Below are 14,555 nucleotides of genomic sequence, written 5' to 3' on the forward strand. Positions count from 1 at the left end.
AACCTGAGAGAGGCCTCCTTCACCTGCCCCCACCTCACGATTGCCCACCTCTCCCAGCACCCCCTCAGGCCCGGCCCCCACCCAATGGAGCAGGGAGCACGGGGCCTGTGGTTACCCCCCTGCTCATTCTTGCCTTCCCCAGGTCTGAAGACCATCGTGGGGGCCCTGATCCAGTCTGTGAAGAAGCTGGCCGATGTGATGGTCCTCACGGTCTTCTGCCTCAGCGTCTTCGCTCTCATCGGCCTGCAGCTCTTCATGGGCAACCTGAGGCACAAGTGTGTCCGCAACTTCACGACGCTCAACGACACCAATGGCTCTGTGGAGGCTGATGGCCTAGTCTGGGAGTCACTGGACCTCTACCTCAACGACCCAGGTGCAGGCTCACTCTGTGGCCTGGGCAGGGCTTTATAAGGCCACACGGGCCTCACTAGAGGTCAGACCTCCTCCCAGTGGCCATTCAAGCCCTATCTGAGCCCCTGGAGAACCAGAGGTTTGCTCAGGGATTCCAGCCCCTACCCTTTGGAGCTCTAAGAGAGGACAGAAGGGGAGCAGACTTTGGGCCTGCCCTCAAGAGTTCTGAGGCTAGATGGCTGGACACTTGAGGAGAAGGAAGGATGGAGTTAGCTGGAGAGGCAGACAAGGGATGGCAGCTGCCGTGGCTAGAGGCGGGGATGGACGCTAGAGAATCAGGCATGGGGAGAAGACCAGCTTACCTGCCTGGGAAGAAGTGCTGGCGGGCATGGGACATGGCGCTGGGGTAATCTGTGAGGCTGCAGAGAGCACGTCCCACCTGTGGGGCACGGGATGGTGCATTCAGCTTCTGTGTTCCCTGCCAGAATGTTAATCCCATGCACATGCCCCCCAGAACCCCGAGAGAGAGTCAGAGCAAGCTCAGTGATTGTACAAAATCACATGAGCTGCTCCTGTCATTTCACTGATATGTGGTTTTCTGCTTTCCAGGCTGATGGCCAGCACCTCTCTTAAGTAATGCCATCAGTCTGATTCAAAGGTAGACAGTGGTGTAAGGCCAGATTCCAGGCCAGGGACATTCTGAAGTTAGGGCTTCTTCCCTACAACAGTAGTCCATGCTGGAAAAAGAAACAGACCACAACTCATGGATTCCATTTGCTTATGGTTCAACTGTGGCCAAAGAGCAGTGGTTCCAGAACTTCCGCATGTACCTGGAATGCACCACATGTCACCTGGAGGGCTCCAGAAAGCACTGCTGGGCTGCACCACCGGGGTTCCTGAGTCAGTAGCTCTGGGGCAGCATTCGGGAAGTTACTTTTCTCAGCAGGTCCCCATTGATTTCCTGCTGCCGCTGGGCTAGGGACCACAGTTTGAGAACTGTTGCCTTAAACTAAGGCCAGTAGTGGTGAGTGATGACCAGAGGGTAAGGGACAGGACTGGGTGTTCCATATGTCACCGAGTCCAGCCCCAGCCCTGTCTGAGCAGACCACAGTATCACCACGGTGACCATAGTTTGTACCTCTTGCAAGAAGAAGTGGACCCTGACAGAGCTGGGTAGTAGCCTGCCAAGACCATGCTAGGACTCAGTAGCCAAGATGGGTCTCTGCCTAGACCCTTGCCTCCCAGTTCAGGGCCTCTCTTGGCCCTGGGTGTCCTCCTGAGTGGCTCAGGGCAGGGTACAGAAGCTCCCTGTGGGGACTTCCTGAGTCTTGCAGGAGCTGGGGGGATGCTGGCAGCTGAATGTCTGAGGGGGAGCAGAAGGCAGGCCAGAGAAGCAGCTGGAATTGCATCAGGCCTGGCCAGGCAGAGGGTAGGGGTCAGGACAGGGGCAGAGAAGAGACCACCAGTGGCATCTCTGCCTCCCCAGAGGCCTGGGCACAGCGCGGGAACCCCGGGAGTCTGGGCCACACATGTCCTTCACCATCAGTTGTTCCTCTTTCAGGAAATTACTTGCTGAAGAATGGCACCTCTGACGTGTTACTGTGTGGGAACAGCTCTGATGCCGGGTATGTGGCACCCGCCCCCCAGGGCCACCTCACCCAGCAAGGGTGAGGTGAGGTGAGGGCGGCAGGCGAGGGCCCCCGCTCCTCGGTGCTTTCTCAGCTGACTGTGCTTTCAGTTTATGCCCTTGACCCCAGGCCTTCCCCTGCCTCTGTTCCTTGCTGGGGCCCTGGCATCTTGTCACCCCACCCCCACCACAGGGGAGGCAGCTCTGAGGCAGTAACAGATGAGGGCTCAGATCTGCAGGGAGGGGGACAGAGCCCAGGGCCTCCTGCCAGCCCAGTCCTGGCTTTTTTCCCTCATGGAAGCCCCCCAGGGCTGCTCCCTTCCACTCCAGTCTTCTCTCCTTCCCTATGCATCTGTCCTCTGGGTCAGGAGTAAGTGTGGCTTTCCCCAGCAGCCTAAATTCTCCTCAGGGCCAGCAGAGCTCACAACTGCAGCCTGAGTGGGGTGCCCAGAGATGCCCCGTAATCACGGGCAGCTCCCAGGACTCTGTACAGATGGGGTCTGGATCAGTGTGACCGTGACACTGTTTGGGGAAGGGCGGGACCCTCCCTCCCCAGACCCCAGGTGAGTCTGGGGAGGGAGGGGCTCTGTGGGGCTGCAGTCCCACATATCTCAGTAGGAAGTTTCAGCCCTTCTTGTAGCTGAAGAGATTGTCTGGAGGGTCTTAGGACATGAGCAAGGCACAGAGGCTGTTTCCTCCCGCTTGCCAAGTCCCCTTCCCCAAACCTTCTGTCTCTCACACTCGTGAATCCAGCCCAGTGGTCCATCTTTGGGAGAGAGGCTGTCCCATCTGGCTCTGTGAAACATCAGTCCGCCTCACTCCGCCTGTGTGCACCGTCGTGCAAATGGGCACATTCTCCAGACATGGCCAGGCCCCGGCCCATCCACCCCCGCATCATCCTTCAAGCCCGTGGCCTGGCATTTGCCCTGGTCTCCATGCTCTTCAGCTCTGTACTGTTCCCCCAAGCCTCACCGTCCTATCTGCACCACATACCAGCTCTGTGTTCATCTCCCCGTGGGGTAAACAGCCAGAGGAAAAGACCGTGAGCCAGGTCCTTGGCACTTCCTCCGTGAGGGAAGAGGTCATTCATATAAGCAGCAGGGATGGGTATCGTGTGGGCAGAAGGGAGATGGATTAAGGCCAAGATGAATACAGATGGGTAGAGAAAAGACGGAAATGGTGTCCCAAGGGGGAGGCACGGCAGGAAAAGTCATGGCAGCAGGACAAGCAGTGTGGGACTAATTTTGTGGAACTCAGCCTCACGAAGCCTTGGGGCATGTGCTGGGCTGCCCAGGGATAAGAGTCAGGCCCAGAGGGCATCTTGGCGGGGGTGGGGGGGGGCTCTCACATCATGGAACAGAGTCTGTGTGTCTGACTGCAGGACATGTCCTGAGGGTTACCGGTGCCTAAAGGCAGGGGACAACCCTGACCATGGTTACACCAGCTTTGACTCCTTCGCCTGGGCGTTCCTTGCACTCTTCCGCCTAATGACTCAGGACTGCTGGGAGCGCCTCTACCAACAGGTACATGGGTGCCCGGGCAGCAGAAACACCAGGAACAGGCTGGGGACCCACATCAGGGACCAGGATGCACAGGTGATTAGCCAGAAGTGGCCCCAGCAGCTTCTCCACTGGCAAGAGCTGGGGGAGACTCAAGGAGAAAGAGACAGGGACCTTGTGTCTAAGGGATGGGACACAGCAAAGAAACTTTGCTGGTAAACAAGTATTCATCCCTCTCTGTGGGACACTGTGCTCTGGGAGTGCAACATTTCACCCTATGTGATGGCATAGTCCCCTCTATGCATGCAACATTTCCTCTGTTGATTGGAACACTCTGCCTCCCTCTGGGTGTGACACTATCCCCTGTGTGTAGGTCGTTCTGCTCTATAGGTTAGGACACTTACCTCTAGAGATAGGATATGCTCTACTCCCTCCCCAGGCTGTGGCCATTTGAACCCTTGGCACAGGCAGACTGAACAACTTGAAATTCCATGACCATGACCTAGAAGGGGTCCCAGTGAAGATAACCTTTATCGCCTTACTCCCCCAGACCCTGAGGTCTGCAGGGAAGATCTACATGATCTTCTTCATGCTTGTCATCTTCCTGGGCTCCTTCTACCTGGTGAACCTGATCCTGGCTGTGGTTGCCATGGCCTACGAGGAACAAAACCAAGCCACCATCGCTGAGACCGAGGAGAAAGAAAAGCGCTTCCAGGAGACCATGGAGATGCTCAAGAAAGAGCATGAGGTGGGTGAGCACCAGCCAAGGAGCCTCTAAGCCAAGCCCTTTCCTAACTGTGAGTGCCTATAAACCTGCTGGGCAAAACTGGTGCTTATAAACCTGGTGCATGCTGGGTAAAGCTGGTGCCTGCTGGGTAAAGCTGATACCTGTAAACGTGGCATCTGCTAGATAAAAGGCAGGTCCTGCTGGGTAAAGCCAGTGCTTATAACCCTGCTGCCTACAGGGCAGAGCTGGTACCTGTAAGCATAGTGTGTGCTGGGTAAAGTTGGTGTCTGCGAGTGTGATGCATGCTGGGTAAAGCTGGTGTCTGTGGATGTGAGGCATGCTGGGTAAAGCTGGTACCTTTAAGTATGGCATCTGCTAGATGAAAGGCAGTTCCTGCTGGAAGCTGGCATCTGCTGGGTGAAGATATTTCATGTGACTATGGTGTCTGCCAGGTAAAAATTTGGTACCTGGGTAAAGACAATGCCTGTTCATGAGGGGCCTGCTAGGTGAAAATGGTCCACACTGGGTACAGGTGGGCACTGTGAGTGTGGGGCCTGCTGAGGGAAGTGTTCCCTCTGACCATGGTGTCTTCTGAGAGAAAACGGTGCCCTCTGGGTAGAGGTGGTAGCTCCTGCTAAAGGAGCCTAGTGCATGCTGAATAAAAGAGAACCACCTGTCCATGCACTGAGTTTATCCTAGTCAAGGGATGCCTTCTGGTAGCTTGATGAGGAAGGTCAAGTTTGGAGGCCTGAGCCAGCTCAGAAAGTAAGCATGGCAGCACTGGTTACCCATAGCCCCACACACAGGTGCTGCAGGCTAACTACTGAGCCAGCTGTTAGACATCCACTTTCTTCTCACTGCCCCAGGCCACCACCCTCAGCACCAGTCTGGGCCAGTGGAAGCTTCTAGAAGATCTCCTGCCCTCCAGTTCTATCACTTCCTCTGCTTGTCAACTCTCCCCCTTCAACTGTCCTTCACACTCCCCTCTTCCAAGAGCTACCCACCTCAGCCACTTATTTCCTCTTCCCTGGACTTTGATTTTTGTCAGAACATCTTGGGTCTGTTTGAGCTCATGTCTCCATGATACCCTTGTCGGCAGTTAAGTGTGCAAGTCTACTTCCTGATGGGGAAAGTGAGATACTGAGAGATGTCTGGCCTGCCGTAGCCTGAGGCTGCACAGAGTCTCAATGACCAAATTCATCCCTCTTCCACCTTTTCCAGGCCCTCACCATCAGGGGTGTGGACACCGTGTCCCGCAGCTCCTTGGAGATGTCCCCTTTAGCCCCAATAAGCACCCATGAGAGAAGAAGCAAGAGGAGAAAAAGACTGTCTTCAGGGACAGAGGAGTGTGGGGATGACAGGTTCCCCAAGTCCGACTCAGAAGATGGTCCCAAAGCAATGGTAATCCCCAGCGGTGGCTCTGGCCCTTTCGGGGGGGGGGGGGGTTTGGCATCAAAAGCCCATTATGTTGGACCCCTGGTGCCATCAGAGGCCCCCATGGTTGCTCCTCAGGGAAAGTCTCCTTAAACCCACTCCAGGCCATTCCTGTTTTCCATGACTGTTCTTGGAGTGGAGGAGGTCTAGGCAGAGAGACGAGCTAGGTTTGGGCGTTGTGAAGTCCCCAGCACTGGGACTGGGGTTGGGACTGGGGGACACCTTGTGGTGTGGATTGGGTGCCCAAGGACATGGCCATATGAGTCAGGTGCATGGCTGATGGCCCCCAGTCCTGCTCAGGCCAGGCCTGTTTGTACCACCAAGAGCTTTCCTGCCTCCTTCTCCCCCTGCCCAGCCATAGGCACATCTTCAGGCACAGGCAAGCTTGAGTCTCAAAGCCCAAGAGGCACAAGCTTTAAGGGAGCAGAAGCCCTAGATGAGGCAGGATTGTCTCTACCCCCTCCTCTGAACACAGCTTAACTCAGCAATTCCCCCCCACACACCCCACCGCCAACCCCAGTTCCTGAGGGGCCAACAAAAGCCCTCAATGCTTGGGGCACCTGGGTGGCTCAGTCAGTTAAGCATCTGACTCTTGATCACAGCTCAGGTCTAGATCTCAGACTCATGAGTTCAAGCCCTACTGGGCATGGAGCCTACTTCAAAAAAACAAAAAACAAAAACAAAAAACAAAAAACCCAACTCTCATTGCTGTGAGAGAACTTCTCAGTCTCGGTCTCCAAGAACACCACAGGGGACAGGCTGCGAGCACATGAAGAGCTGGCTTGGTCATGTGCCTTCTCCCTGTGCCCCCAGAATCGTCTGAGCAGCGCACATGGCCTCAGCAGGACATCCATGAAGCCGCGCTCCAGCCGCGGGAGCATTTTCACCTTTCGCAGGCGAGACCTGGGCTCAGAGACAGATTTTGCAGATGATGAAAACAGTACAGCGGGGGACAGTGAGAGCCACCGCACGTCACTGCTGGTGCCCTGGCCTCTGCGCCGGCCTAGTGCCCAGGGACAGCTCAGTCCGGGGACTTCGGCTCTCAGTCACGCCCTCAATGGTAAAAGGAACAGCACGGTGGACTGCAACGGGGTGGTCTCCTTGCTGGGGGCAGGTGACCCTGAGGCTACCTCCCCAGGGAGCCACCTCCTCCGCCCTGTGATCCTGGATCGCCCCCCAGACACGGTGAGCCAGCCCCACAATGCAGCCCCAGGCCAGATCTGGTCTCCGAAACTGGTCACCAGTGACCGGTCCAAAATTCTCACCTAATATTTACTGAGCACCTATTGTATGCCGGGTTCTGGGGGTGAAGAGCGGAAAAAAAAAAAAAGGCCAAAAAAATTCTCTGCCCTCGTAGAACTTTCTTGATAATGGAGGCAGATGGGCAAACATCAAAGAAGAAAAATAGGTATATATATCTATACAGTGTATAATATTGATAAACGGAAGAGAGTTAAATATTTAGCAACAGGTAAGGCCCAGGTACTGAGATGCCACCGTGGCACAGGACTGGTATCCTGAAGGCTCTATGTGTGCCAGGGGTTAGCCCGTGGAGTTGCTGGATCTTGGACAATGCGGGGGCTTCTAGGAAAGAGGCCAGAATAGCCAGGGGATACTTAGGGCATTCTGGACAACAGTTATTTATCAAGCCTAAATATTTCAGTACTTTGCAAAATGGTAAACATTAGCACAAGTAATGAGTGCTGTGGGAGGGCACAAGTAAGGCCGGGGGAGCGGGAACCCTTACGCATTAGGAAGCATTTAAACAAAGACCTAAAGGAGGCAAGGGTGGGAGCCCAGGCTGCTTTCTGCAGCTGGGCGTGGGGGGTGATACAGCACCCAGATTCTAGACACAAGCTGGGTTTGAATTCCAGCTCATAGTTTACCAGCTGGATGGCCGTAGGCAAGTTGCTTTCTTTCTCTGTGTGTCTGTCATCTGTAAAATGAATTAAAAACACCCATCTCAGATTGCTATCTCCTATGGGTACAGCAATCAGGACATCATGAGTATGTTGATGCTGTGATAATGTTATAATTATACACCATCATTGTATCATCTGAGGGAAGCATGTTCCAGGCCTCAAGAGCACCCAGTGCAAAGGCACTGAGGCCCTGAGAGTGCCCAGCCTATTGAAGGAAATTCCATGAGGTCAGAATGGCTGGAACCCACGGAACAAAGGCGAAAGCTGTTGGAGTTATCATCAAAAAGGCAGCAGAGCGACAGGGCAGAGCATGAAAGGCCAGCCAGAGCTCAGATCAGTCAGTCAGCCCTGGAGTGTCCTTGCTGACCCCTACCCCCAACACAGTGCCCAGAGCAGCCCACCCAGGGAAAGGGCACATGTGTGGTTTATACCCAAGGCCTACAGGAGACAGAGGAGAAGAGACTTCCTGAGGAAGCTAGAATAAGACAGGAAGCCTTGGTTGGGAAGGTGGGGCTGAAGAGAGAGGGCTCACAGCCAAATGGGCTGTTTTGCTCCAGCTCAGACGGACTCTGGCTGCGGGACTTGGCACAGGTTAATGAATCGCTCTGTGCCTCAATTTCTTCATTGGTTAAGTGGCAATGAAATTAATATCCACGTCAACAGTTTGTGGTGAGGACTAAAAGGGTTAAGACCTGTCTGGTGATTAGACTGGTACTTGCCTCATGTTCGAGTCATTGCTGTTATTATCTGTTACCCTTTATTACTGAGGAGGAAGGAGTAAAGACTCCTGGTGCAGTCACAGTCCTCTAGAGCATGGAGTCAGAGAGAGGGTCCTGAGAGAGCACTGGAGGCAGACCACCCCCTCCAGGTGCTCCTGGAAGGCCCTGGCAGTCACCTGGAGAGTGGGACTTCTGGCCTGGCCTTTCAGGAACACTGAATCCCAGTGGCCTAGGCCCTCCTGCAGGTCTCAGCCCATGTGTGGAATCAGGTCAGCAGCCCAGAACACTAATAGAATTTCCTAATCTCATTAGGGAGAAAATCATCTCATTGTGCTGCACATGTCAGAAGGAATCCAAGTTCAAACACTTCATTACCGGACACTCTGACTTTACCCTTTCTCACTTCTGCCGGGCCCATTTGTAACCTCAAAGGGATTAGCTGACTAAGGGGCTTATTTGCGAAGTTAAAGGAATTATCAGACCAAGATGGAAATATTGTAAAGTTAAAGAGATTAGCGGGTTGTAGGCCCGGGGGAATGCCTTCTCTGCCTCCACCGGGTCCCCAGTGAGGCCTGTCTGCCCAGTTCTAAAACTGAAGACAGAGCATAGTGTGGGACACGTAGTGGGCACTCAACCAAGATAAGAGGGGGGAAGAAGGGCCAGCCCACCAGACAGCTCATGTTTAATTTATCCCAGTCAAGGGGGTAGAGGGTGAAACTTTCCTTTGTCTACAGGAGAACATGTGGCCCAGAAGGCCCCCACCCCGTACCCTCATCTAGCTAGTTAGAGGCAGGGCTAGAGCTTAATCTAAGCCTTCTGATTCTCAAGTAATTATCCATGCAGCCAACATTTGTCCAATGCCAGCCTGCCACATTGAATTGGAGGCTGCAGGGATATTGTGAACAGAACAGATGAGCGCCAGCATCGTGGAGTTTACTTTGTAGTCAGGAAGACAGATGGCAAACCGGTCAGCGTTTCCAGGTTAGCAGTAAGGGTCATGGGACAGACAGTTGCTGGGGGTGGGGGGTTGGGGATGGCTCTTAGAATCCTCGGGAAGTCCTTCCTGAGGAGGTGATATTAAAATTGGCAGGCAAATGATTTGAGAGAGCCAGCTACAAAGATGTGGAAGAACCGTGTTGCAGGCAGAGGGAACAGCAAGTACGAAAGCCCTGAAGGAGAGGAGGCTTGGCGTGTTGGAGGCATGAGAGAGCCAGGCAGGGTCAGGTGTGATGGAAACAGCTAGGAGGGATACAGAAACACTTTTGGTGAGTTACGATTTGGACTATACAGTGCCTCGTAGGTAATAAAAGGTTTGAATTTACTCTGAGTTAGATGGAAAGCATGGGGAGAGGGGAGGCACGGATTATAGTGGCCTGATTTCCTTTTTAAGGGAATCCCTTTCTGCTGTGTCGGGAAAATGGAAGAGATGATAGCATGCACTAGTGCAGTGTAACAGCTAGCTCCTGCTCCATAATGCTGTGTAACGAACCACGCCCAAAGTCAGTGGCTAAAAATAAGCCTTTATTCTCACACTGACTTACCTGCCCGATGCCTGTGTTTTGGCTGGTCTAGGTCGGGCTTGGCTGGGCAGCTCTGCTTCTGGCTACGCATTGGCTTGGCTCCTCACCATGGGTCAGGCTGAGGGCTGCTCTGAATGCCTTAGTGCTGAGGTTTAGGTCGAACGTGTGGCAGCTACCTGGGGAAACTGTTTTCATAAATGATTACTGGAGCCAAAGCCAGTGTGTCATTAGTGAGACAGGGAAGGGTGCTTCCCCACAGTGGGAGAGCAATGAGGAAATATTTACTAAATAATAACTCAGACTATCACCGTCGAGGAGGAGGTAGAATGCTTGAATACTTCCATGACCAGGAGCTCACTCCCTCACTAGGCAACATTTCAGGGCAGTCCCACCAATGGCAAAAATTGACTTTAACTGGAGTGCAGATCAATTTGGTACCACCCCAAGTCCTGACTCTGCCTCCCTGGGTAACCTAGGCCCCTCTTCCTTCTGACCTACAGAGATCATAGGGCCTCACACTTGCACACTGAACAGCCCCATGCCTTCCGCAGCCCCAGCTCAAGCTCTTGCACTGTGGTCATAGAGGGCCACGCTGATGGGAAGGCTTCATGCCCCGCCCTACCCCCTGTACTGGGAGACAGGGCTCTGAGTAAGCCTAGAGAGTTCCTGCCACCACCTCCTTCTATCAGACACACCACATCTGTCCGCAGATCTGGCTCTTTTGCTTACAAAAATGATGCCAGCACAATGACAACGAATCCCACAGTGCAGAAGCGTATGAGCACAGGAAGACTTCTCCCTCTCCTTTGCTCCCCCTCCCCGCCACAATCCCATTACCCAGATATCCTCACCTTGACGGTTCCGTGTGTATCTTTCAGGGCTTCTGCTTGTTTTTTCATCAAACTTTGTCTCAGAGGTGCTCCCATGGGAACACACATGGGACTGCCTCCTCTCTTTGTGTCTGTATCAGGGTCCAGAGTCAGACTGTATCCATAATTGATTTTAATATTCTTTCTATTGATTGGTTTTGTTTTTACGGGAGGAAGAACAATGCTGCAATGAACATCATTGCATATATATTTTGGGTGCACGTGTATAATTATTTATGAAGTTAGATGGCTAGATGAGGAATTGCCGAGCCAATTTAAAATTTTCTTGGTAGGTAGAGCCAAACTGCCTCCACAGCTGCTCCCACCAGCTATGTCTAAGCATTGTGCTTCATGCTTCTATTAATGTCACCTCAGAGCAGGGTTGTTTTTTTTTTTTTTTTTTCCTTTACGTTTCTTTATGCTCTTGACTCCAGAGAGCTTGTGGTCAGTTAAGACTCCCAGACTGTTTTTGCATGTACTAATGTACAATGACAGCATCTGGTTAATAGAACTTGGTACATGTAGTTTCCTGTCCACACTCAAGAATTACCACTGATGAGAGACAGTGAAGAAAGGAGGATGGAGATGATGATTGGCAAGAGAGATGGGGGAAGTTATGAACAGGGAAGGAGTTGGGAGCAGAGAAACCCAGCATCCGTGTCCCATTAAGACCCCCATCCTGTCTCCCCATGACCCCACCCCCACCCCAATCCTGAGTCCGGGACCGCTGTTCCAGGCCCAGCAGCTGCCCCAGGTTCAGGAGGACCCCCCCTTCCCGGGCTGATGCATATCTCCTGGTTGCTCCCAGACCACCCCGTCGGAGGAGCCGGGCCAGCCCCAGATGCTGAACCGCCAGGCTCCGTGCATGGATGGCTTCGAGGAGCCGGGAGAGCGGCAGCGGGCCCTCAGCGCAGTCAGTGTCCTCACCAGCGCCCTGGAAGGTCAGCTTCCCCTGATGTCATTCCAATGCTCCCACTCCTGCCCCCTCCCACTTAACCTGACCTGAGCCAAGCATCCCCCAGCTTCTAGGTTTGCCTCAGACATACCCACAGTGGGCCCAGACTTTCCAGTCTCTGTTGCCTGTTCATCCTCCCAAGCCATGTCTGTGTTTCTTCCAAACATCCCCACAGCTGTCCTGGACTGTCCTGGGTGCTTCCCAGTCTCACCCTGTCCTTTCCCAAGCATCCTCATGCCTTCCCGAAACAATCCTGGCCCAGGCATGCCAGCTCTAGCCTATTCCCACCCATTCCATGCCCACCCCAGGCTATTCCAGCTGGGATAGGAAGCTATCCCAGCTGGAATAGCCTATGCCCTATTGCAGCAGGCACCCCACATCTGTCCCAGCCAGTACCCCCCAGGAAGCCCCCAGGCATTCCAGTCTGAACTTGGCACCACCACCCCCATCTTGTTTCCTCTTGTCCCATATGTGTTCACATCTTCTCTGGCCTGTTCCAGGCACCTGCCATCTGTCCTAACATGTCCCAGATGCCAATGTCTGTTCTTCTTGTTTTGGGTGTCCTTAGATCCAAACTTGCCTGTCTCAGATGTTGTCTTGTCCTTTTCAGCTTGTCCTCCCCAGGTGTCCCCATGTCTGTGTGAGACTGTTGTCTCAAGAGAGCCCCTATCTGTCATAATCTGTCTTGCCCGAGTTGTCCCCACATCCATCCTGACCTCCTGCCCCTGTGGCCCTCCCCTATCCTATTTCCAGAGTAAGGGGCCAGGTCATAAGCCACATTTTCCCTTAGCCTTCCCTGTCCCTTTCACGGTCCCCCTGTCACGAAGGAGCCCTGCCGTCTCCCCAGCTAAGTCATACATCTTTTCTGGGATACCAAATTATCTGTGAGTCAATCCACAAAAATCAAACCAGCTCATTGGCTGCCCCTGCCCCTAGAGCTGGAAGAGTCTCACCGCAAGTGTCCACCATGCTGGCATCGCTTTGCCCAGCGCTACCTGATCTGGGAGTGCTGCCCACTGTGGCTGTCCATCAAGCAGAAAGTGAAGTTCATGGTCATGGACCCATTCGCTGACCTCACCATCACCATGTGCATCGTGCTTAACACACTCTTCATGGCTCTGGAGCACTACAACATGACAACCGAATTCGAGGAGATGCTGCAGGTTGGAAACCTGGTAAGGGCTGCCAGCAGTTCACTCTCAGATGGTCATCCTGGTGTGAGGGACTCTCGGCTAGCTGGCACAGCCTTCATGGGTAGTGAGGGGGGGTGATGCAGAGCACAAAAGGATCTTCTGAAGGTGGGAGTCACCGTGGAAGAATCTTGGAACAGGAAGGGTCAGGATCAGGTTTTAAGGAGATGAGAGCTATAGCTGGGAGCGAGTTGGGGATAAAGATGCCCAAGGGCTGGAAAGCAAAAGTGAGTTGAGGGTAAACTTGAAATGTGCAGGGATGTGAGATATGGCAATTAGTACTGGGAGAGGAGAGTGTATGCAATAAGAGGCAGTTCTCTCAGGGGAAGGATGGATGGACGAGAGAGGATGGATGGATGGACGGATAGTTGGGTGTAGTTGAGCCAATCAGGCAAAGCCAGATTTGAATTCTGAGTCAGCTCTTACTAACTATGTAACCTCAAGCAAATTAGTTACTCTCAGTCATTGGCACAATAAGTATTTGTTTAATTTAATAAATGTAAAATTAGTATGACAATTGCAAACTCATAGGAAGCTAATGAGAATTGAATAAGATAATGTGTATAATGGGCTTGGCTCAGAGTTTGATAAACAGTAAGCACTCAAGATAAATGATAGCTGTGGTCTGTGGTTATCATCACTGTTGCTGTTATTAAAGAGGCTGCCCCTGGAAGTCAGAACGTCTGGGTTCTGATTCTGATTTTTTTTTCCTTGAGATCAAATCAGGTCCTACCTCTTTATTCTAAAGATGGGAAACTGAGGCTCAAGAAGTGACATAGTGGTGACAGAGCTGGGCATGTGACTACTGTCTCCTGAGTCTAAGAGACAGGGCCCCACTGGCTCTGCCCAGTTAAACACAGACAGCCATTCTCTAGGGGATCCCGGGTCAAGCCTGGCAGAGAGCCTGGTGGCTTCTGAAAGGAGCTTCCGGCACCATCACTGAGGTTGGGTGGAAGAGAAGGCTATTGCTAAGAGAAGCAGAAGTCCAAGCTTCCTCTTACTGCAGAGCCAGCCCTATCTTGGTCCCTATGGCGCAGGTGACCCCCCAGGCAGGCAGGTCTCCTATGCTGCAGAGTGTGAGGATTTTTTTCCTTTATTACTTTCCATATCTAGACCTCTAGATCGTTTTCTCGGGGTCTTCAATTCTTCAATTCTTTTTCACAAACCAGAGTCCATTTTGCTATAAATCTACTTTCTTTCCTTCTATATGCAAACAGAATGGAAAGCTCTATTACAGTCTACAGGTGTCTCATGGCGCAATTGTGCCAGCCTTGTGTGGGCTGGTCCTCAGGTGGCGGCTATGTAGGTTTGCAGTTGAATGTGGTTTTATAGGAATGTGACCATTGGGTGGCATTGAGCCCAAGTCAAGGTGATAAAGATCTCTGGTGGCTTCCCTGGATCACTGAGCTGTGACTGAATTGAAGTTGTATTAAACTTGGGGTTCTATTGTTAGAGGTCATGTCCTTGGAATATTGCTTTGTTTTATTTCATCTGGATAGCTTTATTGCTACTGTGTAAGGTTTTGATTGTCTTGAAGTTAATATATTCTCCATGGTTTAAATGTTATATGTAAAGAAACAAAACCACAACAATAAGCATGGGAAAATAATCTTGGTAGGGGAAAAAAATCTTTCTAAGCATGTCATTAAAGACCACTTCCATAAAAGAGAAGATCAGTAAATTTGAACTTTAACCCATCATCTGAAGAACAAATGCAACTTCTATTCCTAACATTGTGGGCC

At 52.4% G+C, this 14,555-nt stretch overlaps 1 protein-coding gene across 13 annotated transcripts in view; it reads left to right on the plus strand.

The window, feature by feature from the left end:
* SCN5A (sodium voltage-gated channel alpha subunit 5) overlaps nucleotides 1-14,555 on the plus strand; it is a 94,740-nt gene that overhangs the window by 37,187 nt on the left and 42,998 nt on the right. For 6 of the 13 annotated variants that reach the window (XR_004287236.1, XM_032350129.1, XM_032350212.1 and 3 more), the window contains 8 exons: nucleotides 143-373; nucleotides 1,913-1,976; nucleotides 3,360-3,501; nucleotides 4,028-4,225; nucleotides 5,426-5,605; nucleotides 6,452-6,823; nucleotides 11,477-11,609; nucleotides 12,560-12,798. Coding sequence is in view for 12 of the 13 variants with exons in the window: in XM_032350129.1 (XP_032206020.1) it covers nucleotides 143-373; nucleotides 1,913-1,976; nucleotides 3,360-3,501; nucleotides 4,028-4,225; nucleotides 5,426-5,605; nucleotides 6,452-6,823; nucleotides 11,477-11,609; nucleotides 12,560-12,798 (1,559 nt within the window). In the remaining variant the exon portion in view is untranslated. Of the gene's footprint in view, nucleotides 1-142; nucleotides 374-1,912; nucleotides 1,977-3,359; nucleotides 3,502-4,027; nucleotides 4,226-5,425; nucleotides 5,606-6,451; nucleotides 6,824-7,030; nucleotides 8,549-9,078; nucleotides 9,261-9,331; nucleotides 9,545-11,476; nucleotides 11,610-12,559; nucleotides 12,799-14,555 lie in introns of those variants that run through there. The other 7 variants (XM_032350056.1, XM_032350295.1, XM_032350366.1 and 4 more) reach the window with 7 other exon arrangements.

Source organism: Mustela erminea, chromosome 1 (genome assembly GCF_009829155.1).
Source record: "Mustela erminea isolate mMusErm1 chromosome 1, mMusErm1.Pri, whole genome shotgun sequence".
Lineage (NCBI taxonomy): Eukaryota > Metazoa > Chordata > Mammalia > Carnivora > Mustelidae > Mustela > Mustela erminea.